Genomic DNA, 23,839 nt, shown 5'->3' on the forward strand with positions numbered 1-23,839 from the left:
GCAGCCACAGGCCTTCCAGTCCTGCTCAGGCACTGCCTTCCTTTCCCCCTCCTCTCTGCCCAATGCCCCCCCGCCCACTCTCTCCTCCTCCTTCCCTTTCCCTCTCCCTTCCTTCTGCTCTCCTCTCTCTTCTTCCCTTCCTTCTCCCCTCCTCTTTCTGCTCCTCCTGTCCTCCCCCTCGTTGGACTGGGATCTGCGGCCCTACTGTGTGAGGAGTTGCGGACAGGTCTCTGAGCTCCACCTGACTCTGTCCTCGGTTGCTGCCTGCCTGTGCAGACAGCGTTCTCGAGAGTGGCCTTCATCTGTTGACTGCATTCAACCAGTACCTGTGGGGCTGCCCTAGACTCACCCCACCCTTGGCTCATTGGGGAGCATCCTGCCACATGCCCCGCTCACATGGGAGCACAAAGGTGAAATCCAGGGACTCCATCATGGTTGGCAGGACAGGACCTCAGAGATGAGGTTTAGCTCGGGAATTTGGAGTGTTGGGAGACGTCAGAACCTGTCACTAGGTGAGGTCACAGGATTGGTCTTGGGCCTGTGCTATGCAGTCACCTCAGCCTGTGCCCGACCCGGCTTGTCTCACAGAGAATACTCATGGTTACCACCTTGAAGTTCCCAGTACTTTTATCTGGGCGAGGAAGCCAACCAAGGCAGGGAAGACTGCTGATGACCTGAGTGCAGCTCACTCCCAGACAGTCCCCTGGCCCTGGGTTCAGGCTCCTCTTGGTCTCAGTGAACTCCTGCGAGGATGCTGGGGTCCTGCTGATAGAGAAGGCCGACTTCCTCTCTGCCCTCTGCCCCATGGGGATCTGGAACCTGGTGGCCAGGCAGTGCCATAGCAGACATGTCCTCATGGTGTGGGGCTGCTGCTGCTTTGCCTGTTGGCTATGGGCTGGTGCCAAGGCCCAGGGTAGAGAGAGAAGCGGGGTCATCACATATGATCCGCTTGGACTTCTCCTGGGGAGGAAGTGGTTCTGCTCGAGACCCCATGTGTGAGGTTTCCTCTTCCCCTGGTGTTGCCTCATCACCTGAAGTTTGAGGTTTCTGTCTGTAAAGGCCAGGGATTGGGGGCCTCTCCAGACACACGATTCCACTTTTAACTGAGTAGAGCAGAGTTACCCAAAGATTAGATGTACACTCGGCACTAGGAATGCATAAGAGGCTGGAAACAGGTTTAGGCTACTGTGGCTCCATCCTCACACATGAGGCTTCTGCTTTTACGTAAGCCCGTGCCTGACCCCTGCCCCAATTCCTGTGTCCAGGATCCACGCCGTCCCCTGGGGAAAGACCCTGAGCTCAGCCTGGTGGGAGGACTGCCCTCTTCAGTGGGTCTCTAGGCTGTTCCTCATACAGTTCACATGGTTTGCCTGCTATTCCTGGGCACGGGGGTGGGCTGTGGGGTGAGGGAAAAGAGGGGGTGCTGGATCTAAAGATAGATAGGAGGCCTGAAGGTGAGGGGAGGCACCGGAAGGAGGGTGAAAGAATGCTTAAAAATCGACCTGCCTTTGCATTTCTCAGGCTTCCCGAGCGCCTAGAGCCCTGGGGTTGTCATGACAACTGAGATACATCCTCTCCATCCTTCCCCCCACACAGAAACTGGTTGGTGTGAGTGGGGCCTTTTCTCTGACTGGCCAAGAGCTCTCTGACCCCGGCGGACTCAGCACTGGAGGGGATGAGCCTTCGCCCAGCTTCCCCTCCTAGTAACTGTTTCTCTGCCTGTGACACTGGGTCACCCCTGCAGCCTGTATGTTATGACAGCAATATTCTGAGCAGAGCCCTGCCCATGAGGAACTTCAGAGCTGCTAACTGCCATTTCTGCCAGTAAATCCTTGCCCTTCTCTTGTTGGACCGTGTAGCATTATAAAATTGGTTTTCTAAGCCCACTTCGGAAGCCAGCCCTGGTCTTCTTCATCTCGGCAGCAGTGGCACTGGTGAGGTTCCAGTCAACAAGGAGGTGTCCACAGGAGGCTGCGCTAATAGGGCAAGAAAGGAGGCCGTGGGGGACATGACTTTCAGATGGTGGCACTTAGCTGATGCAGATCGTGTGTGGTATTCATTGACTGGGCCAATTTGAGCTCCATGTAGGGCATAGGAAAATGGAAATCTCTGCCTCACACCTCACTCAGAAGTGAACCCCAGGTGTGCAAAATGAAGCACAAAGAACTTGATTTCTTTACTATGTGAAGCCTAGCTCCGAATTCAAACTGCCGGCTGTGGCAGTGAACTCTTTTCGTCTCAATACCGGGGAGGCTGAGGCAGGACTGCAACTTGGAGACCAACGAGATTCTTGCCACAAAGCAAGAGCCTGTTTCAGGCGAGGATACAGCTCACCTGTAGAGCGCGTACCTACCTGTACAAAGCCCTGGGCTCAAACACCAGCACACCATCAGACAGTCAACCCAACTACCTCACGCCAAGCCCTGGGTTCAACCTCTCGTACTACATAAAACCAGGTGTAGGTGTTGGAGAGATGGCTCAGTGGCTAAGAGCACTTCCTGTCCTATCATGGGGACCAGAGTTCAGATTCCAGCATCCATGCTGGGCAGCTCACAAACACCTGCAACGCTAGCTCCGAGAGGACCAATGCCCTCTTCTGGCTCCCAAAAGTTCTCATGTATACACATGAGACATTGATATACAGAAACACATCAATAGTAATAATAATAATAATAATAATAATAATAATAATAATAATAATAATAAATACAGGCACGGAGGTACGTGCCTATCACCCTAGCATTCCGGATTTAGAGAGAACTGTCCAAGGTCATCTTTTGCTACATTCTAAGCTGGAGGTCAGCCTGGGTTACACGAGACCCTGTCTCAACAATGATAAAAAGGAAAAACAAAAATAGAAATACAGATTAAAGCCACGTTGCGGCGATGCCCCCTAGCTTGTCAGCTTGGGAGAGATGGGTAAGCTTTGCTGACCCACCCAGCAGGAGGGCTGTGGACAGACCTTCTGAGAGAGCTCTTGTCCTGCCCGACACAGCACAGGCCTTGGTGTCCCCGCTGTGCCTTAACTTGGAGATCACACTTACAGAAATTTATCCCAAAGACAGATTTGTGTTACAAAAGTCAAACACACAGGTCATCGTTGGGTCAGGACTTGGAATTATAGGAAATGACGTGTGGCCACACCGAACTTGGGGCAACTCAGTGACCAGAACCGAGAAAGTCTATAGTTAACTGATAGCACACAGATGCCAAGGGGTGGTGTTAAGTGAAAAAGCCAGGAGTGAGGCAGAGCAGGTGACGTGGCTCTAGCATCCTCATGTCCCATGTCTGACGTGTGGGAACCACAGAGCTCAGAGCGGCCAGGATGCTGTGACCGGAAGTGCTCTAGATTGCAGGCTTTATTGAGTTTTAGAGTATCTGCATATCCACGGCGAGGTTTCTTGGAGCCACTCTGGAGGCTGAGACAAGAGGATTGCCCATTTGGAACGTGTGGGGTACATAGTGAGACCCCCATCCCAAGAAACCAAAGCCAAACAAAGCAAATACTTCTTGGAGAGAGAAGCCAAAATTTCACTTATGCCTCCAATGTGCTGTCCACAGGGCCCAAGGGTGATCTTCTACATATTGTTAGTGTGTCTACTCTGTGACCCGGTCTTGCTTCTCTGTGTGGCCTTCAATACTGCAGGCCACTGTGCCAGCCTTCTGCTAGTCCTTCCCTTACAGGACAGGCACTGTTCTGTGCCCGGGCCCTAGCACCTGCCTGTGTCCAGCATCTCTGTCCAGCAATGGACAAATTGGTTCAGTGGATGCTTCCGTGGAGAACTGGTGCCTCCGATGACAGCAAAGATGTGGGGCCTCTGCTCCACTCACCACGTGTGACTGCTTGCAATGAGGGCTTTAGAACTTCGTTATTTTCTTTTCCCCCTAGGTGGGTTTCTCTGTGTAACTCTGGCTGTCCTGGAACTCACTCTGTAGACCAGGCTGACCTTGAACTCACAGAGATCCACCTGCCTGTGTCCTGAGTTCTGAAATTAAAGGTGTCACTAAATGCCTTTCTTTCTTTCTTTCCTTCCTTCCTTCCTTCCTTCCTTCCTTCCTTCCTTCCTTCCTTCCTTCCTTCTTCCTTCCAGCAGAGAGTTTCCTCCCACTTAGAGAGGAACCTTTGAGAAAAGTAAGGGTGGTGGCCCCTGGTGCTGTGGGGAGCAGGGGGAGAGGTGCCACGTTGGCCCTGTCCCCCAAGTCACTGCTGACCTTAAAGAGGCTGGTAGGTAACTGTTCTGTCCCCAGATTGCTATGCTCTGAGCCTCCCCCCACCCCTACCCCAGCCTACCTCACCTCATACAGATGCTGCCAACACCAGCCCCCCTCCCTGTGCCCCGACTCCTTGATTTCTCCAGAAAGACCTAAAAGGATGCAGGTCAGCTGTTGCCAGGAGCTGAAGCTGGGTGTGTGCGGCTGCTTGGGGGGGCATCAAGAGAAGGTGAAACTGGACTGTGGGGTAGACTGCACACCCCAGAACGTACCCAGCACCTTTGAATCTGATTGTTGAATGAACATGGCATGTCAGGGCAAATAGGCCAGGGCTCTGTGACATCACTCAAAAGTTGATGCACGATTAATAAAAACTCAGAGACAGAAATTGGGGTTCAACTAAAGTCTAGGAAAGCAAAGCAGCCAGCCACTGGCTCTCACCTCGACCTCAGTTTGAAAATGGCGATCCTGCCTCCAAGAATCTCAGAATGAGGGCTGTCTCCTCTCATCTTATAATCCTCTCTAGGGTGGAATTAAGAGTTTACACCACTACTGCCTGTTTCCTATGGCAAGCTAGTGTGGCGACTGGAACTAAAGGTGTGTGTCACTGCGGCCTAGTCTGTAAGGCTGTTGTACTTTACTGATCCTCAGGCAAGCTCTATTTATTAAAATACAAATGAAATGCCACTACAAAAAGTGAGCCCCGAGAACATCCACAGTGGAGCAGCAGGCCCCACTCCAGGCTCTGTTCCCACGGAGACCCCTCTCTGTACCCGTTCTATAGCTGAGGACAAACGTCCTGGAAACTGCAGCCCCTTCCACGGCAGAGTGGCCATGTACTGACCTCAGCCTGCCAGGGCTCCACCCATAGTCACACTGTGGAGGGCTGTGATCAGGATGACTGTGTGTGTATATGCACTTTGTACTGTGTTGTGTAAGGAGGGCTCTCTGTGTGAGTGTACACACTGTGGAGGGCTGTGGCCAGGAGGGCTCTCTGTGTGAGCGTACACACTGTGGAGGGCTGTGGTCAGGAGGGTTCTCTGTGTGAGTGTACACACTGTGGAGGGCTGTGGTCAGGAGGGTTCTCTGTGTGAGCGTACACACTGTGGAGGGCTGTGGTCAGGAGGGTTCTCTGTGTGAGCGTACACACTGTGGAGGGCTGTGGTCAGGAGGGTTCTCTGTGTGAGCGTACACACTGTGGAGGGCTGTGGTCAGGAGGGTTCTCTGTGTGAGCGTACACACTGTGGAGGGCTGTGGCCACGAGGGTTCTCTGTGTGAATGCACACCTGTGAAGGCCTACCATCTCCCCTGGATGTGGAGCAAGCCCCTGGCAGAAACAGTGGCTCTGACACTGACTGCCGTATGCGAAGACTTTCTTTGCTGTAAGGAAAGCCCACAGGCACCTTGGTGACCATACTCTGACCTTTGCATGAACACTCAGTGGCTGCATCCAGGCATGGTGCACAGGCCCACAGATTTAGACAGGAAGACCATGTTTAAAGTCTGGAAAGGCCACTTAGCAAGACTGTGTATGAAAGATAAGTTCAGACAAGCCACCATGTCCTGTGACTGTCACAGAGGGAGGGGGGCAATGAGGTGAAGTAGGGGTGCCTGGGAAACCCCAGCCTCTGTTGGGGGCTGCTGGGTCTTTATCAGCCTCTTCTTGTGGTCCCTGGCAGGCAGGGTGTAGCAGACATTCCTTCTAATTCCCATGTGTGAGCACCACAAGCGGCCAGTTCCTGAGGAACCATGACTGTAGTGGGTGTGCCACCTGGTCCCTGGCCCTGGCCCTGGCCCTGAAAGTGTCCCAAGCCTTGTGTCTAGGAGCACCACAGAAGTCTGCAGCACAATTGGCAGAGTGGCTGAGCAGTTTCTGGAGAACAGAGCCAGCCTGAGTCCCCTTGGGTGTGACATGAGAACAGCTCCATCATTCCTGTGCACAGTGCCTGGCGTCAGCACCGCCCAGAGACCCCATACCTGTCAGGATAAACACCAAGAAGCACTGGCCTGTTCACAGGGCCTGACAAGCCCTGGTCCAGTCTCTGAGGGCTGTCCTGAGAGTCAGATGCCTAAGCATATGGCGCCCGTCCCTAGTGGGTACCTGTGTGGGGGCAGGGCCTGCAGGCACCCTGTCTGGGTACAGTCCCTCCCTAGCAGCCTCCCTGGAGGAGGTGGGGTTGCCTTGACAACTGTAGCCCAGAGAGAGAAACTTGCTGCAGGGTTGGGCACTCCCAACAGAGTCTCTGGGAGTCTGGCTTCTGGGGAGGGAGTGGGGTTCTCTTCTTGGCTAAGTATCCAGGACCACATATTACTTCACCACAAGCAGTGACTTCAGGGGGACCATGTGTGGATACAGATCTGTCTCACACTCTTTCCCAGGGCTGTCATCTTGAAGCACTACCAGCTTGGGCCCTGACTCTTCCATCATGCTGGGAACAGGAGTCTGCGATGAAGGTGAAAGGGTTGGCTCCATGGAAGGCTGGTCCTGCCTCCATCCTTTTCTAAGATGGCAGCAGGTCAGTTGACTTCATGGAGCTCTCCCTCTGTCTATGTTCAGGTTTTCTCTCTGGGCCAGTGTACTGGATTAGGGCCCATCCTGATAACCTTACCCTCCCTGAATAGAGTCACAGTCACACATAACCTGGGACAGGACTATAATATGTCTGCTAAGGCTATGACCCAACCTATTCTCACACACTTGACCTTTGAAGTGTAAAGTTGTTCTTAGAAGTGTAAAGAAAAGCCGCATCTCTCTAAGTTCGAGGCCAGTCTGGTCTACAGAGAGTTCTAGGACAGGCTTCAAAGCTACAGAGAAACCCTGTCTCAAAAAAAAAAAAAGAAGAAGAAGAAGGAGAAGAAGAGGAGGAGGAGGAGAGAAGGAGGAAGAAGAAGAAGGAGAAGGAGAAGGAGAAGGAGAAGGAGAAGGAGAAGAAGAAGAAGAAGAAGAAGAAGAAGAAGAAGAAGAAGAAGAAGAAGAAGAAGAAGAAGAAGAAGAAGGAAGCAGAGCCACATTTACAGTGTAGTGAAAGCTCAGGATGACACTAAGCTAGGGAGGCTGAGGCAGGAGAATTATGAATTCAAGCTCTGCCTGAGCTACAGAGTGACACCTGTCTTAAGAAATGAAACAAACAAAGCGAAGCAAGCGAGGGGCAGGGTAGGAGGCGAAGAGGACCATCAGACTCAGCTGGCCTCACGTGGGATGGAGTCTGCCCCAGTGTGGCCCTGCCTGCATCCTGCGTTTGTCTGTGCCCAGCACTGTCGTTGTCCCTCTGACGAGTGCTGATTTGTGGGGACAGACGTTCAGAGCAGCCTGTTCAGAGTGTGTGAGGCTGCACACAGAGGGTCTATATCTCAGCTCTAGGGTACTAAAGGCCTTGGGTTGTGGGAGGAGACCTGACACAGGTTTTCATGAGGGGGTAATAGGCTGGGCCAGTGGCAGACATGCACATGGGTGATGGCGTGGATTTTCAGGAAGGAAGAAGAGCCAGAGCCTCGACAGGTACAAACCTCCCTGAGATCCAGTGGAGTCTGGGGACCATATCTGGAGGGACCCCAGCATCTGTTGCCATTGCTGAGAATGACCCGAGGGCATGTGAGCACCTGAGTCTGGTAGAGATTAGCAGTGCTGCTGTGGGCAGTGGAGGGGTCAGGAGTATACACACAGCTGGCCTGGCCTGTGGTACGAGCATACACAGTTGCCACCATGCACCATTCTGTGAGATCCCAGACGGGTGAAGGGACAGAGGAGGGGAGCTGGGGTGCCTGTGACCCTTTGCCCTCCTTCTCCTGCCAGCCCAGACCAGGTGTAGATACAGAACAAGAGATAGAGTGAGGCGCTGGCCAGAGAAGATAGGGTTCCTATGATCTGGGGGAGGAGGCACTTATTATAGAAAAACAGAAGTGCCAACACAAGGGGGAGATAGAAGGCTTTGGAACTCGAGTGCCTTTCTCCAGAAGCTCACTCTGGCTCCTGACCCTCAGGAGACCTAGCTGTCCTGTCTCTTTGGTGCTTCTCTCTACCCTGCTTCTCTAACACTGGCCCTAGGCAGGCAGCAGGAACAAAAGGCCTTCTGTCTCAGAGCATGGCAGGCGCACCCCTGTTAGCCCAGCATTGCGGTATCCCTGTGTAAGCCAAGCAGTTGTAACACTGAGGTAGGAGGGTTAGGAATTTGAGGCTAGCCTGGGCTACAGAATAAGAGCCCTTCCTCCTGCTTTCATAAACACACACACACACAAACACACAAACACACACACACACACACACACACACACACAGCTGCTGTGGTCCCCAAAAGCCTGCCTGGCCCTCCCAGGATCTGACTCCAGTGTCCAAGCATCCATGATGTGTCTGGCCAGAGGAGAGGAGAGGAGAGGCATGTTTTTCTCGTGACACTGGATGGCTTCCTTTGTGGTCTGCATAACCTTCAGTGGTCTGACTGATCACATGTGTGTCCTGGGCGCCCAGCATACGCTCCGAAGATGCCTTTAGGGGAGGGTCAGAGGCCTTATTGAAACACTGTGCTGTGGAATCAAAGGGTTTGCATCTTTCGGTTGGCCTGGGTCTCCTGGTCATCCACTCTTTTCCTTTTTTCTTTCTAAGAGAGAGTCACCCATGTAACCCGGTGATCCTCCTGCCTCAGCGTCGTACATGTTTTGTGTGATAGGAATGCGAGCAACATCCAGCTTGCACAGCCCTACAACTGGTCCTTCAATGGCCTGAGTCCGGCATCGCCTGCTGGCTGCCCCTCAGTTCCAAGGCTTTCCCTCGATCCCCACCCCACCTGCTGCCTGCAGCTAGCTCCTCACCGGCCCTATCTGTCAGATGACTGGCCCTCCCTGGCTTCTTGTCAATCTTGGTTTCCTCTATATCCAGGTGGGGTTCATGAGTCCTAGATCACAATTAGTTGCCTCTCAGTTGCTTTGGGTTTTAAGTTGCTAGCTCGTCTCTGGGTGTCTGAGCCTATGAAGAGGGCTACAGGTACAACTATGCCCATACACAGGGCACCCATGCAGGAGGAAATGTGGGTACAACCATGCATAGGAACCAGCAAGTGATGTTGGGTACAGGAGAGCCCCTCACAGCTTGAGAGCATCCTATCCTGACACTGCAGCCCTACCTCATAGGCATGAATTCAGACAGTGGGAATCCCCTTTGGAGGTTGCTGTCCCCTAGAGTACTTGCTCAGGGCCAGGTCCCACGAGTCTTATTTAAAATTACCCTTTGCCGCGTGGGGTGGAGTCTTTGCTACCCGGTGCTCGTCTCAATTGATTTTATTTTGGGGTTGGCACAGTATATTCTTTTTATGTGTGTGTGACATCCATATGTAAATATTCACACGGTGTTGGTGAATTAATGGTGTTTTTACTAAGTGAGGATGTGGGAACCAATCACAGCCCCAAAGGGATGTCAGGAAACCGACCATCACCAGCGGAGCACTGTGAGCCCAGAAGGGTGAATGGAGCTGTGTTGCGAGTGCCAACATTGCACCTGTGCAGAGCGAGCCCCGCATCCTAGCTGCCTTCTGTGGGCCTTGGGGGTAGGCACTCTCCCCTGCTCCCCAGGACATTTCAACTCAGCAGCTGCTCTGTCTGGGCTGTGTTGCTCTGCTCTGGGGCACTGCAGACCCTCTGTGGGAGCTGGAGAACCTGGCAGAGAATTTGGGACAGTTTCCAAGGTTGCAGATTCTCAGGGAGATCATTCCAGAGTGCCACGAGCTATGTTGGGATCACAGAACAGGATAGAAGGGGACCCTAGCTAGGGGACATAGGCTGTCCTCCAAGGTCCCTGGGCAGTTTCTGCAGAAGAGTCCTGAAGCCAGCAGCTGTGAGTCCTCAGCTGGTCCATTGTCAGTAATAAATCAGGTGTTGGCTATTATATTATGCTATATTACTATATTGTATTATACTATATTAGTGGGTCCTTCTCAGTTGTAATGACAAATACCAGATACCCAAGGAATATTCTAGAAGGTGTAGTTTTCTTATGTTCCATGAGACATGAGGTCATGGCTCTGTTGAGAAACAATCGTTTTTTCCCACTTCTAGGAACCAAAGTGCTTCAAGGAATAGAAATTTTTAAAAAATATTTATTTATTATGTATACAATATTCTGTCTGCGTGTATGCCTGCAGGCCAGAAGAGGGCACCAGACCCCATTATAGATGGCTGTGAGCCACCATGTGGTTGCTGGGCATTGAACTCAGGACCTTTGGAAGAGCAGGCAATGCTCTTAACCACTGAGCCATCTCTCCAGCCCAGAATAGAATTTTATTAACACTACATTTTAGCATGGTGGATTTTCTTGGCCCCTTGCATGGACTCCTTGGTGTATGGCAGAGAGCAGGAGGTCGTAATGCTTGGGGAGTCACATTAGAGGAGAACCTATGGGCTGGATCAGGCGTCCCGGTAGCCTGCTTCCCTTGGACACATATTCATGGCTTGGCCTTCCACGTCTGTGTCTGGGTAGCACATTTTCTTCTAATATAACCATTTAAAAAATGAAGCGTCAAGCTGCAAACATTTTGAGTGTTTCGGGAGTTAGCTTGGAGGCTCCAAGGCACAGGTGCTGTGTGTAAGACATGGGAGCCCGGCTGCTGAACAGAGATCGTCCCCAGAGCTGCGTGATGAAGCGCGGTCTTCCATGCATTCGTTCTGGGCGCCCATCTCTGGGAGATGATGAGATTACTGGGGTGGGGCCATCCAGAACAGTGTTAGGACAAAGCATGAGGAGACCTTCTCTCTTTTCAAGGACACAGCCAGAAGGTACTGTCTGTGCGGGTCTTCCCCGATAGCATCCTAACTTTGGACATCCAGCCTCAGAACTGGAAGAAAGTTAACTCTGATTGAAAGCTGTTGTCCTCTATGCTTGCTCCGGCGGTTACTGGACCACAGGCAGGAGACCTGTGAGGAGAATGCCACTTTTATCCCAGGGACTGGGGACCACTGTGTCCAGTGTTGGGGAGGTGGTATTCATGTGTGGCCTGATCCAGCCCTAGAGTCAGAATGCTGGGAGGAAGGAGGAGCTGACGAGGAGCTCTCCATTCTGCCTTGGAATTCCAGCCTCTGCTCTTACAAGGACAGGGTGGCCCTGTGGGACTCAGCAGAGCATAGCAGAGCTGGAGGAGTAGATACAGGTCCTGGTCCTCCACCCGCAGTGTCCTGGTCCTCCATCCCCACAACAGGGGCTTCCCCACCCCTGGACCCTGGAGCGGGAGGAAACGGTTCATGTCGCATGGACTCAATGGTGACCTGTTACCACTTCTACTCTGAGACAGGGGTTGCCCAGCTTAGCTTTCCACAGTGTGGCGTGTTCATTGATAAAAGTAACATATTCAGGCTGGAGAGATGGCTCAGAAGTTAAGAGCACTGACTGCTCTTCCAGAGGTCCTGAGTTCAATTCCCAGCAACCACATGGTGGGTCACAGTCATCTGTAATGAGACCTGGTGCCCTCTTCTGGTCAGCAAGCATACATACAGACAGAACACTGTATACATAATAAATAAATAAATCTTTTTTTTTAAAGTAACATATTCTAGGACGGCTTAAGAATGTGTCCTGTCCCTTCCAGTAGACCTGAGTTCTATTCCCAGCACCCATGTCTCTCAGTTCACAGCTACCTGCAGCCCCAGGGATCTGACACCCTGTTCTGTCCTCCAGGGACCCTCCCCAACATGTACCATGTACTCACAGACACAGACACACTTATACACACATGTAAAAATACAATATTTTAAAAAGTGGGATGTAGGGGTAGCTTGATGGTGAGAGCACTGGCTGCCCTTGGCAGAGGAGCCAGGTTCAATTCCCAGCACCCTCATGATTCACAGGTGCCTGCAACTCCAGCCCTAGAGGATCCGGTGCCCTCGCTATACACTACACACACACACACACACACACACACACACACACACACACACACACAGCCAAAGGCACCCATATACATAAAGTAAAAAATAAAAAAGAAATACGCCACCCCATCTCCAGAGGCTGCTGCACAAAGGCTGGTTGGTTGGTGCCAGCGATGTTTGTTGAGTGAATTAATGAATGAACAGGATCCAAGGGTAGACACAGGGTCCCTTCTGAGCCTCCGCTCGATGCTCACCCTTTGCCTCCTGTCTCCCCCAGGACCTCCCACTCCCGGGCCAAGGCTGAGGCAGCACTCACGGCCGCTCAAAAAGCCCAGGAGGAAGCGCGGATCGCCAGGATCACTGCCAAAGAGTTCTCGCCTTCCTTCCAGCACAGGGAAAACGGTGAGTTCTGCCTGAGCCAGTGGCTCTGAGGGGCAGGGCCTGGGCAGTGGCTCCTGGTGCCACCTGGGGCTGATTGTGACACCCTTGCTAAAGCCGATTCAGCAAACACGTGGGTGTGTGTGGATGTCAGTGTCTTGATTCCAAGCCCTCTACATGTGTGGACACTGCTGCCCCTCTTCTGGGTCCCTGGTGTTGTATTCTATAGCCATCTGCAGTGGTGGCTTTGTTCCCACTGTAGCAAGGGCGGCTGGGGGGCTGACTCTAGTCTCATTCAGCAATTATTGTTGCTTGTTTCTAGTACAAGATTTTATTCTGTAGCCCTGGCTGGCCCATCGCAACCCTCTTGCCTCCTCCTCCTCTGTGCTGAGTTTTATTTAATTGTCATGTGCACTCGCTGAAGTACAGACATTCACTTGCGGCCGGTGGCTTCCAGGTTAGAGAATCTAACGAGTAGGAGCTTCCTTTGGAAGTTACCGCCCTTCCGGTCTGGGAGCTGTGTGAACACTACGTGGAGGCGCAGAGCCTCCGGGGTGGGACAGTCAGCTGCCCCAGGGGTTGTGTTGTACGCACCCACCCCCAGAACACAAAGCTCTACGGTACATCTCTCCACTTCACTGGGAAGCATCCTCATCCCAATGAGCCTGAAGGCAGGGTTGAGGTCACGGTCCCTCTTGTCTGCTCCCAGCTCCTGTATACTAAGGGTCAGAATAGAAAGAAGAGGGAGGCTAGGGACTCAGGTGTGCCAAGCCCATCTGTGTTCTCACACAGTCATGAAGAGGCTTTTGGGTCCAGGCTGAGGGGCAAAGCTCACATAGAGGCACTGGGCCTAGCTAGGTCAAATGAGTCTTGCTGTCCACTCGGCCTGCGGCTCTGCCCAGGACCCACTCTGGTACCCAGCTGTGACCACCACCTCCTCTTTCAGGTGTTTCTGATGTAGAGGGGGAGGTGGCCATCAACGCCCTGCATAGTCTTCTCATCCAGCTGCTCCCAGCTTAAAGAAAAAGTCAGAAAAGGCCACGGTCCCCAGTGGAGGACCTGCCACCCGAGACTGAGGTGGCTCTTGTCTAAGTCGGCGGGCCACACGCCCACATTTGGACTGCTAGGCACCTGACTGACCTCCAAGACAGGTGGTCCACGTGTAGAATATGTAGATGGACAAACATGCTAATAATTCCCATGGGTCCCCAGGCCCTGGCCCTGAATGTTGCTGATTCCTTCCTGGGGTTCTACTGTACTCCTCCAAGGAGCTTTGGTTGGAGGGAGGGCAATACTGTCTGAGGCGCTTGTGTGTGGAATGATGACCTAGGGGTTTGTCCACTGGATGCTCTGAGAAGCCTAGGCAAAGCCCACAGAAGTCAGCCCTGACCCCAGCTGAACCAGATATGTCTCTTTATTCTTGTGTATGGGGGCCTCAGAGCACTCAGCTGGTAGGTCCAGGGTGCTTCTTCTGCCAGGGAGGCCTCGGCTGAGATCGACTGACTCTGTCCAGCCTCCTTGAGAAACATCTATGAGGGAGGCCTCAACTCGCAGTACCTCAGCTGCCCCTTACTGGGATGGGACCAGACCATGGACTTGGCCGATGCAGGACCCCTTCCTGGCTGTTGCTCCCTGTGGTCTCTGGCCATGCCTGCTGCCTGGGAGGCTGCCATGGCCTTACCTCTCCAGCCTTGTGTGACAGCCAGGCGCCCTTAAATCCCTTCTGGGAGCCACTTGCCCATCAGGGCATTTCCTAGAATACATTATTGGCCCAGTGGGGTCCATGCTAGAAGGGACTGGGTGCTGAGTCCCCTACCTGGTCCTCAAGGCTAGCAAGGAAGCTTTCTCATACAAAGAAAAAGTTTCTGACTGCCTGAGGTCTTGTGAAGATGGTGGAAGAACTGACATTCCCAAGGGGTCTTGTTTCACAAGCTATGGCTGCCTCTGGTTCTAAAAACATTACCAAAGTGCTTTGGGGCAGAAGGCTACCCTCCTATGGGCTGGCTGCTTGGAGAAGACCCTGCTAACCAGTCCGAGACTGCCTGAGGCCAATGAGATGGAAGGGGGGTACAGGATGAATCAGAGCAGAACCCACGATACCCATCCCTAAAGCCTGCGTATCTATGTACCCAGGACACAGGCTGGAGAGAAGGCTCTGGGATTATGTCGCGGCTGCTGCAGGTTCCTTCTTGGTCTTCGTAATGGTCTTCCAGGGACAGCACATGCTTCGCAGCTAATTTTAACTGAAAATGACCTCTGTGGCACTGGCAGTCAGGCACGAGCTTCCCTCTGAGGTGCTGGTCTAATGGGCAGGCGGCCTCACCCTTGTGAGGAAGGCCACAGGGCCACCTGCAGGCTCCTGCCCTGACTTTCCAGGTCCCTGATGTCCAGCCAAGGGACTCTGGTGACAAGAAGTGCCCAGGCTCTAAGGTCCTGCCAGGTGTCTTTGCTGGACGACCCAATCCACACTGGCACAAGGCCTTCCTGCAATGGGCTCTGTGTAACCCCGTGTACTTTTGTCTCCCACCCAAGGGCTTGAGTACCAGAGGCCAAAGCACCAGATGTCCTGCGATGACATCGAGGTGCTCTCCACCGGGACACCCCTGCAGCAGGAGAGCCCTGAGCTGTACCGCAAGGGCACTACCCCTTCTGATCTGACCCCCGACGACAGCCCCCTGCAGAGCTTTCCCGCCAGCCCCACGGCCACCCCTCCGCCAGCTCCTGCCTCCAGGAACAAGATGGCCCACTTCTCCAGGCAGGTCTCCGTAGATGAGGAGCGAAGCGGGGACATCCAGATGCTCCTTGAGGGCCGCGGAGGGGACTATGCCCGCAACAGCTGGGGCGAGGAGAAGGCTGGGGCCTCTAGGGGTGTCCGCAGTGGTGCCCTGCGCAGCGGCCAGCCCACTGAGGACTTCCGCACCCGGGGCTCGGGCCACAAGCAGCCTGGGAACCCCAAGCCCCGGGAGCGGCGGACGGAGTCCCCCACCACGTTCTCGTGGACTTCTCACCACCGGGCAGGCAATCCCTGTTCTGGGGGCCCCAAACTGTCAGAGCCAGACGAGGAGCAGCTGAGCAACTACAAGCTGGAGATGAAGCCCTTGCTAAGGATGGACGCCTGTCCACAGGACACGCACTCCCAGAGACGGCGTCACAGTCGGGGTGCTGGGGGAGACCGGCGCTCCGAGGACCGGGGCTTTGGGCTGCAGAGACTGAGGTCCAAGTCCCAAAATAAGGAGAACCTCAGGCCAGCCTCCTCTGCAGAGCCCACGGTGCAGAAACTAGAGAGCCTGCGGCTAGGGGACCGGTCCGAGCCCCGTCTGCTGCGCTGGGATTTGACCTTCTCCCCACCCCAGAAGTCCCTGCCTGTTGCACTCGAGTCTGATGAGGAGACAGGGGACGAGCTCAAGTCCAGTACGGTAAGTGCTGCCCGCCTTCGCAGGACAGAGGCAGTGGGACCCAGGGCCGCCTCCTGGTCACTCTGCTTTGTGTGCATGTCCTGTCCAGGGATTGGGGTGCAGCTAGTGTGGGCATCTACAGGTAGCAGAGATACTCTGTCATAGGGGTCACTTGCTTTCGTCTACTTTGAGAAGGCTCCTCCTGGGATCGACCCTTTAGGAGCAGTGTGGGCGCTGGAAAGCTCCTGGAGAGGAATGGGTCTGCCTGGGATGGCATCCTGCCCCTGACTTGTTCAGACCTTCTGCTGTTGGTGGCGGCCTGTTCTCTGGACCTGGGCTAGAATAGGACGCTCTGTCCAGACATCTTTTCTTCCCCGAGAATATTCCATGTGTGCCAGATGCCAAAACTGGTTAGGGTCCAGCTCCTAAGAAGATGATTTACACGTGGGACAGTGGGATGGAACCCTGCAAGCCTGCCCTACAGCCAGGCCCTCAGGTCTCCCCTTCTGTAGGCCTGTATTTACCCAAGCAGTAGGAGGTTGTTAGGAAGCCATAGCGTTGAGGTTCCTGGGCCCCATGACCTTTGGAGGTTTATCCATATCCCATGAGTTACATATAGGTCAGACTCCCAAACGAGTTCCCTTCACTGAACCCCAAGAACAACTTTTTGCCTGGCCAAACACCCCCTCGTCTTCTTTCCCTGCCCTAGGATGGGCCAGAGAGGATGGGACATTTACGGGGCCTCCTGGGATCGCTAAGCCCACCGCTGGCTCTGTAACAGAAGGCATGGGAGGGATGATGGCAACACAGAAGCCTGGTGCCCTGTGCACCAGTGGCCTCAGCGAACAGGGCCCCATTTACCTGCTGTGGCACAGATGACCACCCTCCAGTGCCTGGGCTTTATGTGACAAACTGGGTTTCTGAGTATCTGGCTGTGTGTGCAGAGGTTGCAAAGGCGCTCCCCACAGGAGTGCTCTATGGGATGTATTTTTATGGGTCCACACAGAGGCTCAGAGGGACCCTCTGCAGGGTTCGCGTTGCTGCTGCAGCAGGGGTCGGTGTCCCTCTTAAGGGACCTGGGGATGCTGCGGTTTCATCTGACAGCCCCAGCAGTCACTTGCCCCAGGCGAGGTGTTATCTGTGGCCCTCGATTCTCCTTGAAGTCACCGATTAACTGTCTTTCTCACAGGTGCGATTCTAAGACTCTCCTCTGCTCTGGTTGCTGCTGGAACCACAGCACTAGCTTGGGCCTCACCCTGCCGGCACACAGCCGGCTGTGCAGTTGTGCGCATGCGGAGTGTGTGGCTATTTCAGGAGCAGCACAGCAGTGGGCAGGGGGTGGGAGGTTCAGGAGTAGTTCTATATTTAGCCCACATCACCGTGTCGGCTTTTTTGGGTGCTTCAAGACAGAGCCTCTGGCTCGGAATGTATCTCAATGGTAGAGTGCATTTGCCCAGTGTACATACGGCCTAAGTTCAGGCCCCAGCACCACTGAACAGGAAAAAACGAAGTTTTAGCCACACCCATAACCTCAGCATTCCGGAACTTGCTACGGAGGAGCACCAGCCTGGGCTACATAATACTGCTGTCTTTAGAGGGAGCACAGCATGGGAGATGCTGCGTGAGCCTCAGGGCATGAGTTTGATCTCTGGAACCATGTTTTTTCTGTTTTGTTTTTTAAAACATCAGCCACAGTGGCACATGCTTTATAACCCCAGCACTGGGGACAATAGAGACAGGCAGATCCTCTGAGGTCAGCCAGGCTAGCCCACTTGGTGAGCTCCAAGCCAGTGAGTGCCTATGTCCAAGTAGAATGAGGTGCGAGGCTCCTGAAGAAACCTGGGATTGTCCTCTGACTTCCATATGCATGTGAATACATGTTCACCCATGCATACACACATGTATGTTCATGCATACATGCACACGCACGAACATCCACACAATGCACATACACATGCACAACCAAAATAAGTACCCAGAGTTCCCTAGATATGCAAAACTCAGGGACTAGCCACAGGCTGGCCTTAAGTGTTGGGTGGGAGAGCCAGAGGCTTACAGTGCAGGGTCCCTTTACCCTAGGGCTTCCAGCTGGGATGAGTGACCTGGGACATTCTTTCACTGCCCGAGGTCACCCATACTCCGAGGACAGAAATTGAAGAAAGAACTCCAGCCCATTCTGTGGTTCCAACTTCCTTAGAAAGTAGGCTGGGTCTCTGTAGGTGCCACGCTGTCCTATGGGCCTGAAGGGAGGTTAGGCAAGGCAGATGGAAGGTGAATGTGTCAGTGGTGACCAGGAGTGGTCTCTGGGAGGTTGGTTGTCAGGCATCTCAAGACCTAGATGTCCCCTCCTAGTGCATGGCTCTGTACTGTATGGCCCATCCTGTGTTCTGGTCTGGGAAGGTGGCTTCTGATTGGTAGCATCACCACTTCCTTCAAGTTGTTTGGCAGTGGCGAATGGGTAGGAGAGACCCAGGGCTCTGGCTCATAAAGTTCCTGGCCCTGGTGAACTCTCTGTGGTCCTCTCTCCACCTTCCAAGACCTTAGAAGCCTCACACTCCTCTGAAGTGATGGGTAGAATACGAGTCACCTGACCTAGACTTACCATTCCTGGGAGAAACTACAGATGACTCCTGGTGGTCAGTTCACTTTGTTGACGAGTATGGCCTGGTCCCAGAGCTATCCTTCACCTCTGCCCTGTGATATACCTTTGGGCCTGGGGCTCGACTAAACATCCCAGAAGGGTGTGGAGCAGCGGGCTGGCATCGAGGCAGGGCCTACCCTTGGCCAACTCTAATGTTAAGGCCTTTTCCACTTCCTTGAAAGGCTCACTCAGGCAAGATGTCATGTAAGTACTTGTCATAAAAACACTAGAGTTCAAAGGTGACTCTACCCTAGTAAAAAAAAAAAAAAAAAAAAAAAAAAGGCCCTGGAGGCAAACCTCCTTGTCCCCTCCTGCCACACAGAGCCTGGGTCTCCAGCCAGTCTTCAGCAAGGTGATAACAGGACAATGGGCTGGGTTGCTGGGTGCTGGACCCAGGCAGGACTAACTATTGTTACATGATTAATAAAAAACCCAGAGACAAAAATTGGGGTTCAACTTGAAAGCCAAAAAAGTAAAACAGCCAGCCACTGGCTCTTACCTTGACCTCAGTCCGAAATGGCAATCCTGCCTCCAGAATCTCAGAATGAGACTGTGTGTCAGAGCTGTCTCCTCCCGTTTTATAATCCTCCCTAGTTCTCTGATCAAGGACGTGCACCACTACTACCTGGTTTCTATAGCAAGCTAGTGGGGCTACTGGGATTAAAGGTGTGTGTCACTATGGCCTGGTTTGTAAGCCTGGCCAGTATGGCTGCTTTACTCTCTGATCCTCGGGCAAGCTTTATTTATTAAAATACAAATGAAATGCCACTACCAAATACTTGGATTTTTTTTTTTTTTGAGACAGTTTCTCTGTGTAGCTTTGGAGCCTGTCCTGGAATTCACACCGTGACCATGCTGGCCTAGAACTCAGAGATCCGCCTGCCTACCTGCCTCTGTGCTGGGGTTAAAGGCGTGCGCCACCTTTGCCTGGTTCCCCAGGGAAATTTTTAAAAGCCCTTGCTTTTTTTTTTTTTTTTTTTTTGAAGTAGTTCAGTAGTGTAAAGCACTTGTCTAATGTAATCATTAACATCACAAAGTCAAACATAGGTATTTAAGAAACCTTCTCCTTGGCCAGCCATGTGGCATACACCTGTAAACCCAGAATTCAAAAGGCTGAGCCAGGAGAATCAAGAGTGAGTTCCCTCTAGGCTGTCCAGCAAGAAGGGGGAAAGCACCCCGAAGCCTACGGTCTAGTTGAGCAAACTCCTTGGTCTATTCTAAGCCAATGTCTCTGGCAGGCAAGGAGCACACCCCTTTTGTGTGGAGTCTCGTGGGTCTAGGATGTGAGCTAGAAGGTGCTTGTGTGGTCAGCAGGCTGGGTACTGGTCTACTCAGAGGATGAACTGCGGAGCTGGAGGGTGGGGCCAGATGTGCTGGCCTCATACAAGCAGGCTTGGCTGAGACTTCTGCAGTGCTGGCTAATGTGCCTCTCTCTCAACTGCTGGCTGTCCAGGGCAGAGGCAAAGCCTCCTCTAGGATGGGCCAGTGGAGGCAGGGTGCAGGAGCAGGCAGCCGGTCAGGCAATGGCTGTGATGGGGGTGACAGTGAGCCACACTGAGAAAGGCGGAGCTAAAGGCTTCAGGAAATGCTGGGGGAAACTAGGTACTGTAGGCAACAAGTAGGCCTACACATAGGTGAAGAGCAGGTGAAGATTCCAGGTGACCCCTTGGAGAGCTTCCCGCTAGGTTCACGAGAAAGATCAGTGTAGACAGCAAGGGTACCAGTGAGCAGCCCTGCAGGAGGGTGAGCCTTCTCTGCCACAGCTGTGGGCGACTCCCATTCAGGCACCAGTGTGGAAGGAGGCCCCGCATTGGCATCGCTCTCACCTGTCTCCTCTGTTCCAGGGCTCAGCTCCCATCTTGGTCGTCATGGTGATCCTGCTCAACATTGGAGTCGCCATTTTGTTTATCAACTTTTTCATCTGACGAGATTGTTGTGACCACGGAAGCAATGATGTACAAAAGGGACGTTAAAAGCAAAACAAAAAGGGGAATCTTGACTCAGACAGCCCCATGACTCCTGTCTTTCCACGGAAGAACAACATGACTGGGTATCACTCACAGTATGCCTTTTTTTCTGGGTAATGTTTTTTGGATTTTAGCCAAAATTCTTTGCTTGTATAACACGATGCTGTGTGGCATGGCAGGAGGAGGCCGGCATGCCATCCCTCCAGCGTGGTGTGAAAAGGGTCCCGGGGATCTTCTTCGTGTTTCCTGCCGGGTGTGGAAGGTGTGAGAGGGGGCACCTTCACCAGGGTGCCCGTCTAGCCGGGGGAGGGGGAGGGCAGCAAGGTAGTGCAGCTGTCGAAAGCGAGTGGCTCTGCCCTCCTGTCTGGAGTAGCTGCTGGGAGTGTAGGCCCGGGCCCAGGGACAGGGTGTCCTGGCCTCTGTCTCCATGGAGTCTGTGTGCTGCGTACCTGTGGAGGGAGAGGGAAGCCCCTGCTCTTCTTCCCACAACAGACCATGATCCCTCTTCTCGGCACTGCCCCACGGCCCTCTTAAGGAGGCTGCCTCCCCACACTGAGTCTTACGGCAAAGTCTGTTCCCCTGCTGTCCTCTGCTCACTCACTGTTGGCCCTGTCCAGCCATGCTCCCTCCAGACCCAGGGAGGCCATGCTGCAGACGTCCAGGGCTAACCCCGATCTGGCCAGGCACATCTAAGCCCTGATGCCAAGGGGCTATGGCCCACATGCCCCGGACAGCCTGACAGCACGCCTGGGCTGAGCATGTGGCGTTTTGCACCTAGTATGCAGGATGTATATTCAGGCTTCCGTGTCCCTGGCAGTGACGCCCCATGGAGGACGTCACCTCTCACTGACCTCCACGGGGTCTCACATCTTTGCACTGTGCCTGCCTCGACTACCCCGACAGATATGCATATTCCCTCCAGATGCCTCAGTGCTACTCCAGAGCGAGTCTGGTCCCGGGACAGGAATGTGGTTGAAGCCAGTGGCTTGAATGTCCTGGAGACTGTTGCATACCCAGCACTCCCGGATGTACAATGTAACTTGTTTCAGTCAAACAACAGGTTCCTCATGTCTCTGCCTTCTCTACCAGGGTTGTTCCCTCATCCAAACAAACGAACAAGGGATGCCAGCTCGACTGGTACCCGCGGCTCCGTCAGTCTTCTTGGGTGCAGCCCGTCTGTCTTATGGACTCTGCCTTGCTTTGCTCGTGTTCAGCTGTTCTCTGCTACCTTTCGAGCAGATTTCTTTACTACAGTGCACTGGATTGCTATATTTTTAACCAGAAATAAACTACAGATTAGAGCATGTTCCAGCGACACTCAGCTTTATTGTTTCCGTTATCCACCCTGTTCCCTAGCCACTGCCTGTCCCTTCTTCCAGGCTGGTGTGGATCAGGGGTCAGGGATCGAGTGGGGGTGGGGGGAGAGAGGCTCAGCAGGGGCCCTGATGCATTTCTGGTGTTTCTAAAGGGTTCCATCTTTTTGTACAGCTTACTTTTCCATTCACTTTTTTTAATATCAAGAGGTTGCTGCAGATCTGGCGTGAACCAAATAAAGATTCCTGCTCTTTGCAGCCACGAGAGCCGTCCCTACTGGACTATGTGAATCGTAATTCTGTCTGCTGAGGTGAGGGGCCCAGTGTGCATGCCAGGAGCCGCATGGCCCAGAGGGGTGCCGACTCATGAAGGTGGCATGGTCACTCACGCCACCCTGGCAGATGCACAGCCCGCACGTGCCTAAGAGGCTTTCCCAAGGCACAGCACTCATCCACACATCCGCTGTGACTAATGTTACCACAGAACCCAATCCACAGCCTGGCACTCCTCTGGCAGCCTGCAGTACATGCAGCAAAATCACTTCTCTAGTCCTGGTGGATTCTAGGCAGAGGTGATGGAGCCCAAGACGCACACTGGGTTCTGGGGGCTCTAGCAAGCTGCCCTGCAGTGAAGGAGACACCTAAGGCTACTGTTCTCCCATCTGTGCAGAGCCCACTCCTCCATGAAGGCAGAGTGGATGCAGCATGTTGAGCAAGAGGAGGAAGGTGGCTGGTGGGGACAGAACAGCATGTCGCTCTGGCTCCCAGGGTACACAGCATGTGATGGGTTTTAACTAAGATCCAGCTCAGTCTCCGAAGACAAACACACTTCCAGAATGATGAGAAATCCTTCCTGGAAGAGGCAGAAGACACCCAAGGTCCTTGGTGCCTATAGCATGGCTGTACGGCTGGGGAGCATTGAGTCCTGCACACTGAAGGCTCATGCTGGCACATATGGGGTACATGGATGAGTCTAGACATCACAATACTAAGTTCTAGGAGTCCCAATGTCACAGACCAGGCAACAGCACAGAGCCCAGGATAACCAGTCATGATGGTGATGGTCAGAAATTCCACACAGCACCCACAATGCAAGAGTCACACACAGGATCTCGGGGAGCACAGAGAGCAGATTGATTTCCATGAGTTTCTGCTTTGAGCCCAACTACTGACAAACACCCGACACCAGGCTCCTCCCCATGCACACTGCTCCCAGGAAGCACAGCCATGGCTACCTCTGGCCAGGTCGGTTCCCAGGGCAAGCAGAGCGCAGCCACACATCCCAGTTCTAGTTTCTTCCTGCTCACTGGCCAAACAGGTCCAGTTTAGACAGAACACAGGGCCACCCTCAGGGAGACTGAAGACACTACTTGGAGTCTATAGAGTGAGCATCAGAGATAAACATTCAGGAAGACGAGAGGTTCTGGGGTGAGTCTTGGTTGCCCCCCACAGCCCTTGAATGGCTGGGCAGTTCTAGGCAGTAACCCTTCCACAGACAGCAGGCAGGCCCTGTCGTACATCTGCGCCTGCCCTGCTCAAGGGTCTCTTAGCTGTTTGTTTTGTCCCCTGTAACCTTCCTCAAGACGATGTGGGACGTTCTGCTCTCTTCCAGCTTAAGCTCAGTTTTACTTCCTGCTCTTGTCTTCCCACTATTGCAGCCTCCGGTCCTGGAAGCTCAGCACAAAGTACCTCCTAGAGTCCAGCATGTCTCCACGCTTTGCGAGCGACTGACAGCCACAGGCTCTGCACCGTTACTTCACCATAACAGTGAGTTAGCATACAGATGAAGAAGGGATTGTGAGCCCTTAGCTCTGTTGTCTCACTGAAGTCAGCTGCAGGCCAAGCACTCACCAAGACAATCAAATGTCCCCAAGTGCCAAGAACTGTCTGTCCTATGTACCTTGGCCTTTAAAGAAAAGGTATAGCTGTCTTTGTTGAAATTACAAACAAAACCAGCTAAGCTGCATTCCAGTGTAAATTCTGGGAACATGCCCACAAGACCCAAGCTCCCTCTCCCTGGGGAGCTACACGAGGCCTTCGTGGCAGCATGAGAACAAGGGTGCAGATAGTGGCAGGAAGGGAAGC

At 53.3% G+C, this 23,839-nt stretch overlaps 1 protein-coding gene across 1 annotated transcript in view; it reads left to right on the forward strand.

Annotated features, from left to right (window-relative positions):
- The window catches only part of Jph3 (junctophilin 3), a 59,841-nt gene extending 37,825 nt beyond the window's left edge, over positions 1-22,016 (forward strand). Inside the window, exons 3-5 of the mRNA XM_048437429.3 lie at positions 12,338-12,462; positions 14,971-15,854; positions 20,319-22,016. Of these exons, the coding sequence (XP_048293386.1) occupies positions 12,338-12,462; positions 14,971-15,854; positions 20,319-20,399 (1,090 nt within the window). The 3' untranslated portion in view covers positions 20,400-22,016. The remainder of the gene's footprint in view (positions 1-12,337; positions 12,463-14,970; positions 15,855-20,318) is intronic.
- Positions 22,017-23,839: the final 1,823 nt, after the last annotated feature.

Source organism: Myodes glareolus, chromosome 22, assembly GCF_982192425.1.
Source record: "Myodes glareolus chromosome 22, mMyoGla1.1, whole genome shotgun sequence".
NCBI classification, from domain to species: domain Eukaryota; kingdom Metazoa; phylum Chordata; class Mammalia; order Rodentia; family Cricetidae; genus Myodes; species Myodes glareolus.